The following is a 17365-nucleotide window of genomic DNA, read 5'->3' as shown; positions in this document are numbered from 1 at the left end:
GCTGCTCAGCCGTAAAGCTCTCTATACCTCCGCCAGGAGGTCGGTGATTGGTCGGTGTGGGACTGCCGCCCCGCCCCCTTCAAGCTGCTCATGCCATTCTCGGAGCTCAAGGAGTAGCCACTCTCCTCCATTATGGAACCTCCATTATTCATATTCTTATGCTTAGCTGTGTTTGCTGAGAATTCTATTGCGTTGTGAGTTTTTTCGATTTTTTCCTTACGTCACATTAAAGACGTTTAAGTCGAATTTTTGAGGAAAACGTGCTCGCGGTTTCGAGGTAATTTCACTGAAGCCTATTGACATTTGAGAAATGACTTGCTCTGAAGATAGATAGGGGATCATTGTAGAAAAATGGTGGAAGAATCCAGAAAAAAAAGCTATGACGTCAATCTTGGAAGATACCATCTAAAATAAGCCCAAAATAAAAGTTTAATTCCCAGTAGTCGGTTTTTTCATTTGTTGAGAGGAGCAGTAAACGAACTGAGAGAAATTTCTCAACTGATTTTTTTGGACGTTCAGAAGAAAGTAAATTTGATAAAACCGACGTTTTTTTCGAAAGATAGTCGAAAATGCAAAATATTTTAGTTTTTTAAAATGCATTTTTGAAGTTGCCCATAAAAAGGATTTCCTAGACTTTCGGATGAAATTAAATCTTTTTAAAGGAATAAATCTCCTATAACTCATTCCTAGGGCATTTTTTCAGAGTTCTAGTCGAATCTTTAGTTCCGAATACTTTTGAACTCAGAAGTCTTTCCGCTTTCTACAGAAATGAGACCTCGAAATAAGTTTAAAAACTCAATAACTACAAAAACTTGATTAAAACCTATCCCTATTCCGGATCAGGTTTTTAACACCGTGTGCGAGAACAAAAATTATTTTTTTCAGGATTGAGGCAAATCGAGTACCTGACGTTTAAAATACTTTCAAATATTCTAAAGCGTAGATATATGTAGTCTTATTTTCTTGTTGTCACGATCCGTAAAACATCTCAAGAAAGTTCCAGAAATAACTTACAGAGATTTCCTATTTATTTACTGCAATATATTGCATGATTATTCTTACGTATGTGAAAGTTACAAACATTTACTACCATACAGAAACATTTTGTACTTCAAAAGAAAAGGAGGATTATAGAATGCTGATTTTCCAAGTGTCCAAGAATTTCCTGGAAGTCCAAGAATTTCCAAGTGAATGCTGTTGCTTTTTGCAGATTTTTTCTTTTGGAGAAGCGTTAACTGGAAAAAAAGAAAGTATTGTACTCAATATTGCAATATTGTTTTTTAAAAATTATTATGATAATTATTTGACATGTATATTTTTTCAAGCGAACAGGTGGTAAGTAAATAAGAAAAAAAAAGCACAAATTTATAGCAGTGTGAACTCTTCTGAATGGAATGCGTCCCATCCGATGACATCCGCTCATCCATACATATATTTGTTACATGCTTATTTGCTAATTGTTGTCTTCTCGTTCCCGGCAGAATGGGGAAAAAAGTGCCATCAGTGCTGCTGGCATCCACATCCATAAGCGTCCACGCGGATCCCATGCGTTGCTGCCGTGATTTCGCATCCATGGAATTCTTGCGATTCCTCATTAATTCGAGTGGTTTGCGATTGGTCTGGATAACCAGCGTTTTGTCGAGCGAAGTGCTGTCGGCATACTCCCACGGAAGTCTACCTGTGAAAAATTTTGGATCTAATCCGGATCCGGATCCTGAACGTCTTCCGGCTTCCCGAAAATCACTACCTATAACGGAACATTTTCTCTCATAAACTGACCACAAGTCCATCAGCCGAAGAGCCCACGCCATCGTTCACGCCTTCACAAATTACCCACTCTTGACCACTTCGGGCCGAGTAAGTGAATTATTGCAGTAATTCGTGTTGACACATCATAATCATTGCATTGTCATTCAAATTCACGGACTGACAGCCCTCCGGCGGTACATTTCGAAGAAATACTTTGAAGTTAGTAGTGTTTTGTCACATCGACCAGCGACTTCCGGAAATCTTTCAACATTTTTCTTCACGCTTCTATCCATGGTAACCTAAATAGGCCAAGAGTTTTAGAGATGTCTTTAAAAAACGAAAAAAAAAGCAAAGTATAAAATATAAGGAATAAAACTAAGGGGAAATTTTGACGATCTCTGTTTTTTCTTGTTTCCGTTTAATTCCACACCTAAGGGAGTTTTCAAATAAATAAATAGATAAACAAATAAATAAATCTAACAATCACATCGTAGAATTGGAATGAATCATTATGCTAACATAGCTTCCCTAGTTCGAGGCTTTTTAAAATTTTGAAAGCGTTTTTAAAATAATTTTGTTATTTTCAAGTGTTAATAAAAATACTTGCTTTTACTATACTTTTGCCAAATATGCAAGGATTTTTTCATCTTCCTTTTCTTCCAGTGAAGCTCTTCTGTCCACTTTCTGTGTTAGGTTTTCTCTTCTCCCCAAACACAATGAATTTTGTATAGAATTCCTAATAAAGAACCTTTTCTCATTCCCAAGAAAGGGATTTTTCAAGACGAAGTGTTCTTCAAACCGGTGGAAAAAAATACCTCAATTTTTCATTCTTCTCAAGACAAACGGAAACAAGTAAATTTATCATGGCACAGCACCAGAGGAGGGAAAAATGAGGAAAAACTGAGAAGACTGCTTCTTCGAATCTATTTCTAACGTCTCAAAAAGAGAAATTCTGCAAAGTTTCGGGGCAAGGATTTTTTTCGTTTGGTTCCTGAGAGATTTCTCTCCATGGGGCAGAAAAAAAGCAAGGAAAAGCAAAGAGTGGAATGTTTACTGAGAAGTAGCCGATCGAGCTAATTTACGACTTTCCATCCAGGTCGGTTCCTTTCTTCCTTATCTCGGGTCAAGTGCGTGCGGGTGGTTAAGGGAAGGTAATAAAAAGTCAGTCAAAGGAGCAGCTACATATCTCTTTAAGTTCAGAATTGCGTTCTCATTTTCCAAAGAAGGTCCCAAAGGAGAAGATGGGGGATTTTTTTTTGCTCGCGTATATTTCGACAAATATGAACGACCGATATGAACTGCTCGTGTAGTGCACGGACGGAATTAGCTGCTGCTGCTGCTGGCGCTGCCGGCCTCGTCGCTCTCATGGGATCAACTTAAAATCGCGCAAAACATTTGTTATACGCACTAAGACCAGCACACGCACAAATCTCGCAGTCGGTCTGTCGGTCGGTCAAGACAATCACTTTCACGGCTGAGTAGAATAAAAATTTTAAGGGATGAGGTTGATCGGAATTTCTGGATTTTCAGGATAAATAGCAGGTGTGTGAGGCACTTCTACTAATCTGATCAACCTACCGAGTACGCGGTAATTATGTGAGGTGTTGATTTACGAGCAGGCAAAGGTTATCTTCTTTGATGAATGAGCACTTTGTTGACAAAAGGCCAGGTATTAAAGTATTTTTGAATGAGTGAATGAGAAAATAAACAAACAAAGAAATAAAGAGTCACGATTTTGTGGTTTTCCCGTTTTGACAAAGAAGTTTTGGTGAAGACTATTTATTATTATAAAGTTAGCCGTTGTTTAATAAAGACGATCAATACCAATCTTGGCTACAGCTGAAGGAATTCATTTTAAAAACTATTATAAAACTATTTATTATTATTTATAAGACTATTTACTACTATTCATAAGACAGTTTTATTTATTGCTTTTCGGTTCTTCATAGCCGTGCACGAAATAAAAACAAAAAAAGTTTCCTATGAAAAAAAAAAAAACTAAAACGAAAAGTGAGTAAAATGAGCGGAAATGTTTTTTTCCTCTACAATTTCAGACTGTTAAAGGGTCAAGAAAAGTTCCTAAAGTAAAGTTTCTATTCAAAAAATTGAAAAAAGGCGGAGAATTCTTTGAAGTCTTTGAATCGTTTGGAGCATTTTGGAAGCGCTCTCGATAGAAAACGTACTTTGATGTATTGTCGTTCATATGGGAAGTGTTTGTTTTTTTCATGGAGTCAGCTCTCCGAATGGATGTTCAGCAGGAAAAGAGCTGTTTTAGAGCTTCCAAAATTTTGCTACAACCTTTCGCCTTAACTCTTCCTTAATTTCCGCCTTGATTTCCTTAACCCTATCAATCGATTTTAATCAAAAAAAGGCAGACAGAGTTGAAGCAACTTTGCCTGATGCTGATTTCCACTCGAAAAACTTTCCGGAACCCCTCAAGCAAGTCCTAAGCTCTATTTTCAGCGCAGGAGCCGATAGTCTTTTCCTCAGCTCAGTTCATATTTTCTTGGTCTTCCTTCTAGAAATCAGTTTTTTTTTCGAAGCAATATTTCCTTGTTTGTTCTGGTCGCATTTAAAAACAATGGTCCATTAAATTTTTAAAAAAATTAATTTAATGGGCTTCCCTCTAGGAAAACAACTGTTGATAATAGTGCAATTTATTACAAAATAAAACAAATAATAATGAGTATAAATATAATGTAGTAATATAGTATATAACACTAATAAGTAAATTTAAAAAACTTAAATATAAATTAAAAATAAATTATTGAATAATTGATATGGATAAGTGCTAGCGCAAATGCTTTAATTTCGTGACAAAGAACTTTTCAGTCGATAATAGAACAATATAATGGTAGTTATTATAATAATAGAAACATTATAATACTAATAATATAGTAATACTTTTATAATGAAAAAAAATTTGATGGTGAAGAAAAAAATTCGTTAACTTCTGTCTCAAAACAAAACGAAATGTACGCGTATATGCGAAGAATGTCGCTTTCTTTTCAATACGTTCATGTGTTCGTGGCTGAGGCGACGGGTTGCACAATGTTTGCATGGTGTTCGCATGGAAATTTCATGAATAACTTTACAATTTCTTGCTACATCGTTCGTTGCTGAACGTATGTACACAACTAGGAAAGGAGAGCAGGGGAAATTCGTTGATTCTCTCATTTCTCTCTGGAATCGGTGGACTCAGAGCTCAATTGCGCGAAAATTGAAGTGATTTTATGAAAAATTCCAAATTGATCCAAAAGAAATCCATGTTCATTCAGGTTTTATTACCTTTAACACTATTTTATAACGATAAAAACCACAAAGTGAGACTATTGTACGAAGTCTTGTACGAATTATTATTATTATATCATTATTATTATTACTATTATTGTTATATATTATATTAGAACAATTGTTGATACTAGTACAACTTATTATAAGATAAAGATGGTAAATTTGAAAAAAAAAACCAAATTAAACATAAATAATAAAAAATAAAAGTGTTAATAAAAAAGTAAAAATAATAAATAAAAAAAAACAAAATAAAATATAAATAAAATAAATATAAATCGTTGAATTTTTGATATGGATAGATGCTAGGATATTATATTAAGTTAGTAATTATTTTAAGTATCACAAGTATATTATGTTAAGTATTATTATTATTACCATTATTACTATTATTATTTAAACCATTATTATTATTATTATTATTATTATTATTATTATTATTATTATTATTACCATTATTATTATTATTATTATTATTATTATTATTATTATTATTATTATTGCTATTATTATTATTTATTGAAAGGCTATTTCTATGCCCTTTCTAAATATGTTTATGAAAAGTAGTTCATTAAAAGAAATGTAGTTTCTTCCGGAACTAATCTGATTTTTGTCCTCCGATGTCCAATCACAATTTCCGTTTAAATTTACTTCTTATTTTATTGCTATAAAATACCGTGTTAAAATTAATGGATAAAAAGATCTACACCTTTTTTCACGTCAACCTGATACTACATACATATAATAGTGGTTTGATGTACATGACATGATGGAATAAATGTCACGAATGATGGATTAGGCGACTGAAATCCTAGCCACAATATCGTAACTCATTTTCGTGGAAATATTTCCATCATCATCACGATGTCCACCATTAGCTCACCATCGTCGTAGAACAGACATCATCGTTTACAACTAACGCTGCTACATGAAGTGACAGCGCGAGAATTACTCGGGCCAGTACGACCCGCAGCGCTTTAGTGGCGATTTGTAGTAGTAAAGTAGTCGGACCATTGGTGACCACCAAACGGACGGCTATGACTAGTTAAAAAATTGAAAAAGAGTAAAATTAGAATTTAAAAAGGAATAAAATAGAATTTAAATTAGAAATGGTGAGAAGGAATTGCCGAGGAAAAGAAAAGAAAATGACAAAGGTTTTTTGTTGACACCCGAAGCACACCTCGATTATCTGGAGTATCTCTGGGAAATGTTGGGGAGGTTTACTCTGACTCGTTTTATATGCTCCCTAAGTCTTCGGGTCTCGAAAGTATCCCACAATAAAACCCAGATCCTAAGATCCTTGAAGCATCCCGCAACCAAACCAAATCCTATTATTCCCAAGGTATTCCATAATAAAATCCATTAGTTCTCTTATTTTTGATGCTAATAAAAAACATTACTCATTTGTTCAAAGAGAAATAAAACTGGGGAAATTCGATAATCCACTACGGTATTTGTAGTAGCAACTGTAAACACCTTAATTATCATAAAAATAAGTTACCTTTACGACGCACCATTCTGGATAAGTTCTGCTGTATGCTTTTTTTGAAATCTTTTACATGTGGATGGAAAAGGTGCCTTAGCATTTGTATGTACGCATTTGCGTCTTTTATAATATGGCCGTGTAATCAATAAGTTCCTTACTATATTTACGTTTAAAGAAATCCCGAAAGGAACCGTCACTCCAAGCATTTCCCCGTCCTTACCGCTCCCCACCCCCCTCCTTCTCCGCTTGGTGAGAGCTTTCGAGCTTTTCAGGTGAATTGTAGACTAACTACAACGTTTTTGAGTCAGTTTTGTGGATTAACCCGTTGGCTGGTATAGCGCAGTGGTAAGAAGTTTCGACTGCGATTTTACAGTCGATAGTTCGAAGCCATCAATGAGCTATGGAAGTTTTTCATGCTTCGGATTGGTACCAGACTCGTTTGCGAGGATAAAGACGCTGAAAAGATACATCGGATGGCTCCAAGAACTTATTGTATACGTCGTATGAGCGTTTGTAAACCTCAAACGATACTGGATTGATGTGGAACCCGTTGGCGCATCCCCAAAGGGTTTGATCAACATCAAACTACCACTAAACTCTATCCATTACCACCTGATCTTTTAAATTTGTGTAATAATTATTGCTTAGTGGGAACTATATGAATTAACCCCCCCCCCCCCTTATTTTCACTTTTCTTTTTATAAAATGCCTTCCGCGGCACTTATTACAGTTCCATTTACCGAATAATATCAAATAAAATGTGTTTTACCGTATTAAGCAGCTGACCAACGTATAGAAATCAATGAAAGAACTTCAGTACGAGTGGCTGAATCTTCAAGGCTTATCACTTGAGACACAAGAGGTGTCCTTACAAAATCTCTTCTTTTCTTTTCGAAAACAAAAGAAGAGGCACTCATTCAAAATTTTCTATTTCTAAAGGGCACAACATCAAAAAAAGTGTGTGTTCCGTCGAGTAGAATGGAAACAATGAAACTCTGTGTTTTTTCAGCATTGATTGGAGTGATAGGAAGTTTCTCGACGAGTCGTCATACAATCCGGCAGAAAATAATGGACATTCGCCTAGGTTTGTTTTTTTTTGGCGTAAACAGATAAGAATTAATTGTTAGAATCAATATTAAACAAGTCACATTCTCGAATATTTCAGGATATTGATTTCATGGGCCGACTTTCCTGTTTTTATAGGTCTTTATCTCCTCTACGATACCATTGAAGGCATCACCCCACGAATCTGAGGTGGCACGGATTTCAGGTGGAGTATTCGTATACAGACTCGTAGATTATGGAGAGGGGGTGATCCCATCCATTTCTTGCTAATTGGCGTAAAAAACGGCCCGGAAGAAGGGGCGTGTGCACACGGCTGGCGCGCTCCAATTGAACTCGCCGTAGAAAATAGCAGGCTGGAACGCCCGGGGCGTTTTTTACGGCAATTAGAAAGAAATGGACGGAATCACCCACCTCTCCATAATCTACGACACCGTATACGAACACTCCACCTGAAATCCGTATCACCTCAGATTCGTGGGGTGCTACCTTTAAACCATGGAAGAAATCATGTCTGGTTAGGAAACCTGACCAGAAAGCCCTTTCTCCTTGGGATGATTTAACAGACATGAATATTTTAGTATATTTTGAATCCGTTACTGATGTAAATTTTAAGTATAGTAAGATTTAAGTACATTGTACAGAAGAAATATACGAATTCTGTAAATGCACAACTGAACGTATGCGCTCGAAGCGGAGCGGTGGAGCTAGCGGTTAGGGCCGAGGTGGGACCATTGTGGACTGCAGTTATGAGTGGTGCTAATGGTCCCGTTCCATCCTAACCGTTGCGCTCCACTGCACCGCTTCTAGCGCAGATGCTTACGTAAATGCAGGTCCCGGTTTTGACCCGACTATAGATCAGGCTACAAATAGGAGATGATGAAAATGAAAAAAAAACCAAGGGCTCTCATCCATCGTCAGAAAAAATGGCGTGATTTTTCAATTCGTACCAACCTTCTATGCACCTCATATTTGTACGAATTTTTTCAGACTTGTACTCAGCGCCTGGAGTGAATGTTCCACAACATGCGGACCAGGTGTACAAACACGTTCCGCTGAATGTATGGCTGCGCATCCGATGGCAGGCATGATCCGTTTACCGTACTCCGAATGTCAATGTATATCTTTGCGCTCGATTATTTCGCATAGAACTAGTAGAAAAAAGAGATTCTTGCAGCACAACCGCAACCCTCTCTTTTCGAACCATGCGAGGCACGTCCATGCCCACTTCAGGAAGATCCGAAGACTAGCCGCGATGAGTCCCCGTTCAAATGGGAGAATGGTGACTGGGGACCGTGTTCGGCCAGTTGCCTTGGAGGTATATTCGTCCTAAACCTAAGGATCTTCCAGAAAAGCAAAATAACAATTCTAGGGAAGCAAAAAGCGGCGCTATTATGTCGAGAAGTGGCGTCAGGAAGAGCGGTGCCATGGTCCCAATGTGATGCGAGAACTCGTCCACCACAACTCGTCCGTCAATGTAATCAACATGCTTGTCCGCCTGTTTGGCAGGTACTGAGATCGTTGTAGGACCGTCACGTCACCGTTCGCGGCTTGATCGCTGTAATCTAGGTTGGGAACTTTGGACCGTGTTCAGCTACATGCGGTGGTGGTACAGCAACTCGTTCCGTGAGCTGTATACGTCCTGTTAGCCGTAGTGGAGGTTCGACCTTTTTGATTTTAATGAAATTTTAGATTGAATCATAAACATCTTCTGCTTAGGTACACTATTGTTATTGTTTACGTACGCACTGAGTTACCAAAACAAGGGATTTTTGTTTTCGCCACGCAGGCATAGCTTCGGGAGCTCAGAGTCTTCAGACAACAGCCTAGTGTTATGCACATTAGGCTTAATTTATTTCTGTTCACCTTGAAAATGGAGAATAAAAAAATACAATTAGCTATGCGATGCTTTGGAAATTTGTACAGAGTACGGCAATACAGTATCCAAATTCAATTTATTATATTTGTACAATTTATACAATTTTTACAACAAAAAAAGTGAAAAGAATGTTAAAAAAACGAAAAAATGCTCAAAAAGTGTGCACTGGTATGGTGATAATCGATCAGGTGGTTAGAAATTGGTTTTTCAGATTCCGTTCCAGAGATGTGACCTTGAAAAAACGAACCAAGGGGGTTGCTCTTCAGTTTTCGATATTTTAAAGTCAATATAGGGATAAAATCCAGGAAAAACAATGAGAAATGTAGCAGAGAAGCTGAAGACATCAAAATCACAATAAATCTATGAAAAAGAAAACGGAATTTATTTATGACTTAACCTAATAGGGGCAAGATAAGCGTTTGTCCACTTAAAATCCAGAAATAGATCGAATTTTCAGGAGCAGATGCTCACATAGTTCTTCGTGACATGGAATGTCCACTACCGAAACCGAGTGAAACCGAAAATTGCGGAATTGTGGAATGTCCGGCGAGCTGGATTGTGAGATTTCATTCCAGATTTTTTCTTGTTGATCTTTCCTAACCATCTTTTCTTCCCAGACTGGTGAATGGACTGAATGCTCTGCTTCTTGTGGATCAGGTGAACAAACTAGAAGTGTAATGTGTGAGGGAAGAGACGCTAGAGGTCGGAGGGAAATCCGTTCTGAAAGAGAATGCAGGGCGGAAAAACCAGCATCGGTTCAAATGTGTAGTCTAGGTGGGCGCTAGGATATAGATTTTTGTCTATAAATATTTATATTTACTCAATAAATGGATTTATAAGTATCCATTACTCATTTCCATTGAATCCGTTACAGGTTCATGCGGAAAACCACAACTTCTATCAAATCGAGTATTCGAGCAAAATGCATCCGAGAAAAAACTCACACTAGGCATTGGAGGAGTTGCAACTTTATATCAGGGTATTTTCCTTGTTTATCTTTTTGTTTTGTTTATTTTTGTTTATATTTATCATTGTGGCTTAATTCACGTATTTAAGGCACAAGCATCAAAATAAAATGCCCACGTAAAAATTTCGATAAAAAGAAGATCTACTGGACGAAGAACGGGAAAAGGATAAGAAATGACGGTAATTTATGCTTCTTCACCCCCAGGAATTCATTTCCACAAAAAATCGCCTGTCTTTTCAGCTTTGATGCATAACTTTTAAGTTTTTCTAGCCTTAAAAAACTGTCAAAACGTTTTCAGTTCCTAAAAGTGCATTTCTGCAATTTTTCAACCCAAAAGCTCCCTTTTTTTTACAAGAAATGTTCCAAAAATAAGTGCACAATTTTTTTTTCGTTTCCCTGCAAGAAACAATAGTGCATACGTCTGCATACACTGAAACTTACACTGAAATGTTACTGCCGTATTCATGGGTGGGTATAGCTCAATGGTAGGACGTTTCGGCAGCGTTTCCACGGCTAATGGTTCAAAACTTCCCGGGGCCAACCAACCACCTTTCCATCGCTCTCAAGCAGATGAAATAGTTCCTGACGAATCAATGCACATATTATCCTTATTCGAAAAACAAATATTTCTTTTCAAAGAAGATAAATTGACGGAATTCTTACGCATTACAGAAGGCGTGCAGTGGTGGGAGTGCAGAAGTCGTTAATATTTTTTCAGGTAAAAAGAACTATTTTTTTATGGAAAAAATGATTAAACTTTCAAAAAAAATTTTCTGCACGACTTTCTCACTTCTTATCCTATCCATGGACAGAACGAGGTTCATTAATCAATCGGGACGACGATGTCCTTAAAAAAAATTCTGAGATTCTGCTCAGTTGTTCGAGAAGAATCGAAACTACTACTAACCATTATGGGGGCTGGAAAGTGAGTATGGGTGGAGGAAACCCAGAAGTTAAATGTATCTTCGGGAATTCGGATGTCAAGGGACTAATACTGGAATTTACAAGTGGAACGACAAGAAGAATCTAATTCCATTCTTGTCCTATGTGACACCTTTACAAGATAAAATAGAAGATATGCACACATAATACTCTTTTTTGTAAAGATTCTTAGATTAATCGATAGCGTTATTTATTTCTTTCATTCATTTACACATTCATTAGGTGAACACTTGTAAAATGTAAAATATTTCATGGTTATTAAATATTAGAAATTGTAATGAGATTTAAGAGCGGAATCCGAGTTTTTTCGAAGCTTTTTCCAGTTTAAAGGCAGCATCTGAGGTGGTGCGGATTTCAGGTGGAGTATTTGTACACGGGATAGGAGATTATGGAGTGAGGTGTAATTCCGTCCATTTTTTTCCTAATTCCCGTAAAAAAACGGCCCGGAAGATGCGCGCGTGCACAAGGCTGGCGCGCTCCAATCGAACTCGTTGTAGAAAATAGCGCGCCAGAGCGCTCGAAGCCGTATGGTCCGGGCCGTTTTTTTACGGCAATTAGGAAGAAATGGACAAAGTCACCCTTCTCTACATAATCTACGATCCTGTATACGAGTACTCCACCTGAAATCCGTACCACCTCAGTTTCGTGGGTTGATGCCTTTAACAAGACAAATTTAATTAATTCAATTTATGAAAAAAAATCTAGTTTACGAAACTTAGGAGATTTACTAGCATCCTCGTTTTTCTATAACAAGTCCCTACATCTTGATCATTAAAATTTTCCATTATTCTCCATCGTTTTGGTTTCAGCGCATATTAAAGTGTCCGCTAACGGGAACCTACGTCTTTTCCACGCTCGAATGGAGGATGCCGGACTTTACGAGTGCTACACAGACACACTCCAAGGAAATGTTACGTTGAGATTCAAGTATCGTGATGAGGACAAGGTGGGATCTTCGTCGGACAGGGAACTACTATTTTTTCCCCTTCTTGAATGCAAAATAATGCATTTTTAATTATTAATAATGGAATTAATAAGTGATGGAACATCTTGTATGAGGAACTACCACCTGAGAACTTCAATTCGAATAATTCCTGTGGTTTTACAGCCATAATTAGAAAGAAATAGTCAAATAAAATAAAATAAATAGAAGAATAAATATATATATATAAATATAAATAAATGAATAGAAGAAGAATAGAAGAAGAATAAATAAATAAATAAATAAATAAATAAATAAAAGGACTTCCTGTTGCAGCCACATCGTCCACGTCTGACGGATTTATCGAAAAATGTGAAAGCGGCCAGCAAGAATTCCTCATTTTTTGAGGTATGTTCTCAATATTTCCGTTATTCTCTCACACAGTGGCCGTAGGACATGTTCAGCCGGACTGACGCAACGCGTCTGCCCGCCATGCGCGCAAATTCTCGCCTGAACCACCTCTGGCTCTCTTTTCTCTAACCTGCACCATTCGGGGGCACTATGCAGTGACTCAGTCGAATATTCACTTGCGATTTTACTCATAGTTTTCCCTGAAGCAAATTAGCGTAAATCAGCTCCAAGTTTAATTTTAGAATTTTAAAATTTGAACTTTAAAGAAGCCTCGGCTTTCATAGTGAACCAGATTTTAAATGGGTAATTAAATAAATAATAGGTAGTAAGTACCAAGGTAATGGGATAAATAGGTATTTAATTAAACGGTTAGTTGAATAAATAATAAATAATAAGTAATTAAATAGTACATAGGTAGATAAGTAGTCTTAAATAAGCGTAAACTTCAGGGAATTCTCTCCGCCGGCAGCTATGAAGAAGTGGCCCGGGAACTACAGAAACATCGCGACACAATCCAAGCACGCTGGGAAATAGGTCATTGGACGGACTGCAAGCAAAGCACGTGCGGTGTAGCCGGCTATCAAGTAATCAGCAGTTTTTTTTTCCCTACTATTTGTCCTATAGAGAAACGTATCCGAATCGCTTAGGCTCGTGAGGTAAAATGTACGGTTATGGTGGACGGGAAACGTAAGGCTGGTGATCAACGTTTGTGCAGTGCATTGGCTTCCCCGCGTCCACCAGAGACCAGACCTTGCCATAAGGACGAATGTCCAAGATGGGACGCAAGTGACTGGACAGAGGTGATTTCAGTTGTTTTTTTTTTGTTTTCTGAGGTTCACCGTGAGAGACAGTGGGATTCAACCGGAATTCTCTCTCATGAGCTAGATTTTCCGGAACTCCTGAAACAAATCCTGAAGTTTCCATGATAACTGACACAAACAAATAAACAAGTCGTTTTTCATCCATGAACATCGTATCGGTCATCTTAAGTACTTCATAGCTTAGTGTAAATAAAAACAACAGTCCAAGTACATACAAATAAATAGCAAATGAGTGATCTTTGAATTTTAGTTTAAATGGGTATTTTAAATATATTGTAATTGTTATATAGTAATAAGTAATATTAATATTATTTTAGGTAATGATAAAGAATAATAATATAATAACAATAAATATTAATAATAATAAATATTAAATGATAATAAATGATGATGGATATTAAATATTAAATATATAAACTTTTATTTTAAATATTTCACTTTTTTCCACTTACGTTATGTGAATGTAATTCCCCATGGTGACTCTTTCCAGGAACCTTACTTAACTTAGGTCAACTTCTAAACGAAGCACATATTTAGCCGCATTCTATTTGGTTTTTCGGGATCTTTCTAAACTGCTGCTGTTCTTCTACAGTTATTGAAATAATTAGACGTAAAATATAAAAGTAATAGGAAAGTCAACAATTCCTTTTCAGCTTCGAATTCTCAAAAATCTGAACCTTCTAGCTGAATTTTCACGATTTTCCAGATAATCCTCGTAGTAGCTGACTGTTGTTAGAAATCAGTATCGTCTGTAGACTATAAAACTTATAAACTTAAACTTATTAACCTTATAAACAATCATATCTACGTATTTATAATGGAAGAAAACGGATTTGTGACAAAAATCACAAAGACGGAACCATCCAAAAATTATCCGTAACGGTGAAAATCAATCTGCTTTGATTTCCACCAACATTAAGGACATCCGTCGTAACCTAACAGATAAAAATGACTAGCGCTCAGTATTTTTCACAGGCTGAACCTTAGTGACTAAAAATATTATTTAATTAAACCACACCCTCTACGATTTAGTGTTCTTCTGCCCCTTGTGTGAGGGAAGGAACAGCTAAACAGCGACGGGACGTGCGATGTTTGATGCAAAATGGTCAAGCGGTTGATGAGGAACGTTGTGATAAGACTCAGAGGCCTAAATCACGAAAAGAGTGCGAAAATCGTGAGTTACGCTGTCTTATAATGAATGACATTTGAAGTAAAAGTGGAATTTGTAGATAGCTGTAAGGCGGAATGGCATGCGTCCGATTGGGGATCGTGTTCATCAAACTGTGGCACAGGCGGAGTTCAGGTTTGATTCCTGTGCCGTGTTTTGTTGTGTGAGAGCCACTTTGGGTCTCTTTTTTAGTTCAATTAGTACTTTAGTTCAATTTTTTCAATCTTTCCAGCTTCGTTTACTTTCCTGCGTATGGGCGACCACCGGATCCGCAGCCGGTCGTAACTGTGAGGGACGACGTCCGCCAGCAGCACGCCCATGTCCACACGGCGATTCGTTGCCACCGTGTCGCCCCACGGCTCTTCCTCTACAACAAGGTGAAGCTTACTGTAGCTTACTTGATTTTCTTCTCGTCCTGCATGTCTCCTGCCATCTTTTCTGCAATGCATTTTTCCCGTTTAGACGAATCCTGCGAAGACAACTCGCGGTACTGTGATATAATCAAAGTGTTCCACTCGTAGGTTTTTTTCCTCGTTTTCTCCACTTTCACCTCTTTTCCAGCATGGTCTCTTCCTTCAATCTGTCGACGACAGCGCGTTTTTTTTTCGCGTTTCTGGCGCGTGGAACAAGCCGATCGAATTTTACGAACTATATTTGTATTATATTCAAAGATAATAAGCCCAATAAGTACAGAAAAAGTTCAAAAAATTAGGAAATCATGAAAAAAGAACTGGTGAAAATGTGCGGCTCATCTTTTGGCCGACCAACAAAGCGCGACCCACCGGTGAGCAGGGGTGTTGTCAGAGGTTTAAGGAGAATTTATATAGTTTTCTGAACTATCAAGCCTCACTATCACGATTTTTACCGTAGTCTAATTACTAGAACATTCTAGCTGTTCGATACATTCGATTGCCATAATTGGTGGTCGTTAAAGGCAGCATACCACGAATCTGACGTGAGCGGGAATCTACGGGAAAAGCAAGAATTGTGGTTGTAAACTGGTGGATCTGGGTGGTTCTAGCGTTGAAGGTGTGGTTTTTTTACGACGGTTTCAGCTGCAATGCGCCACCCTCGTGCCCGCGCCGCATCCACGTGCGAGCGGTCGCGGATCAATGATGTCTTCTCGCCAGCCTATTCAAGTGAAACTAATGAAAAGGCTGCTGAAGGGACCAGAACATATACATAGAGGAGCGTTCTAACGTACTTCGTAGGAACTAAAACTAATCCCGCGCCGTTTTTTGTTTCACGACGATTAGGAAGAGATGAGCGGAACCACTCGGCAGTCCACAATCCCATCTCTGCCTTTTCCCACGGATTCCCTCCCCACGTCAGATTGGTGGTATGCTGCCTTTAATCTTAACTGGACCTCGGCGTTATTCTGTATAACTACTGGAGTTCAAAAATTTTCCCTAAGAAAAAAATATTTTCAGTTGTGACTCTGGTGAAGTGCGCCAGAAATGCTGCGCTACGTGCAAATACGTGGAGAAACGTCGTCGTTAACTACGAGGATCCCGTAACCTAACTAGGCAATTCTCACTTCTACTGTACAAGCCCGCGCTGTGCAGCTCGTACATTCTTCTCTATATATTCTATATATAACTTTTCTGAAGCTGAAGATCTCGTCAAAATAGTCTACGCCTTGCATTGTTCTCCCCGGATCATTACACAGTTCTTGCCCGTTCCCTCTCTCTCTCTGTTCTTATGCAAATGTTGTGACTGCCTCGTCCCTGCGCTCACCAATACATCCTTGTAGACGCCCGTTCGAAACCACTGCTTCTGTTATATCTATTATCTAGCGAATTTTGTTGCAACATAGAGGTGTGATACATGTTTTCATAAACATAATTTTCGCTTATCATTTTTTATGTTAATAATAAATATTTATTTGTTTTTTTTATTTTCATCTTTCTATTCTATTTCTTTTATTTGTACACAAGGTCAAAGCATAATTCGTGAGTTTTTTTCATACTAAAAGGGCATATCACCTTGATCACCCATGATGATTTTCTTCGAATTCGTCGAGCAAACGTCAACAATCCTTCCATTTGTCCCTTTCTAAACTTATAAAGATATCGCGAGAGCACAAGATGCAGTTATGTCTCACCTTTGTCGACTTAAAGAAGGCTTTTGACTCAGTTGTCAAGCGGTCATGGAGGCCTTGGACAACCAGGCCATTCTACAAGAATATCACTGATGTAAAGAGAGGGATGTGACAGAATGATACAATCTCACCTAAAATATTCACAGCCACTCTCGGGAACCCAATGTGATACCTGGAATGGGGCGGTATTTCTTAACCCAAGTACATATCCGTTCGTTCTGTCATCGGAAATGCTTCTTTAACGAACGGCTATGTCTCATAACGAAGCCCCATTGCACCGAGTTTGGCACAATTAATATTAAGCAGCAAGATTGGGGAAAAAGTTGCCAATGGTTCCATTTTCCGTCGTATTAATCGTCTTAATGAAGATATTAGATATGGCCCCAGATAATTGAAAACCAATTGCGATTGTTCAAAGGTTCTGGAAGATTTTTTTTACTTTGCTTCCGTGGGTACACCAAGTGCGTGAACTCAATTATGTCTTGTCTTTGCTCTAATGTAAGCCCGGTAGATCTCTCCAAGTATCTTCAGTCGACCACAAGTGTATCACCTGATGGAAATTTCTT

At 37.8% G+C, this 17365-nt stretch overlaps 1 protein-coding gene across 2 annotated transcripts in view; it reads left to right on the top strand.

Moving 5' to 3' along the window:
- The window catches only part of RB195_007997 (uncharacterized protein), a gene marked incomplete at both ends in the record, with an annotated part of 36989 nt that extends 20791 nt beyond the window's left edge, over positions 1-16198 (top strand). For both annotated transcript variants that reach the window (XM_064181941.1, XM_064181942.1), the window contains 18 exons: positions 7536-7610; positions 8579-8706; positions 8766-8906; positions 8961-9097; positions 9158-9248; positions 9925-10025; positions 10085-10241; positions 10342-10446; positions 10524-10613; positions 12186-12322; positions 12635-12706; positions 13159-13293; positions 13357-13509; positions 14563-14704; positions 14760-14833; positions 14931-15075; positions 15161-15215; positions 16129-16198. In XM_064181941.1, coding sequence (XP_064038693.1) covers positions 7536-7610; positions 8579-8706; positions 8766-8906; positions 8961-9097; positions 9158-9248; positions 9925-10025; positions 10085-10241; positions 10342-10446; positions 10524-10613; positions 12186-12322; positions 12635-12706; positions 13159-13293; positions 13357-13509; positions 14563-14704; positions 14760-14833; positions 14931-15075; positions 15161-15215; positions 16129-16198 — 2008 coding nt within the window. The remainder of the gene's footprint in view (positions 1-7535; positions 7611-8578; positions 8707-8765; positions 8907-8960; positions 9098-9157; positions 9249-9924; positions 10026-10084; positions 10242-10341; positions 10447-10523; positions 10614-12185; positions 12323-12634; positions 12707-13158; positions 13294-13356; positions 13510-14562; positions 14705-14759; positions 14834-14930; positions 15076-15160; positions 15216-16128) is intronic.
- Between the last annotated feature and the right edge of the window lie 1167 nt (positions 16199-17365).

The sequence above is a fragment of the Necator americanus genome, chromosome I (assembly GCF_031761385.1).
Source record: "Necator americanus strain Aroian chromosome I, whole genome shotgun sequence".
NCBI classification, from domain to species: Eukaryota; Metazoa; Nematoda; class Chromadorea; order Rhabditida; family Ancylostomatidae; genus Necator; species Necator americanus.
Note: the sequence above shows the minus strand (reverse complement) of the source record. Positions and strands in the feature narration are given on the sequence as shown.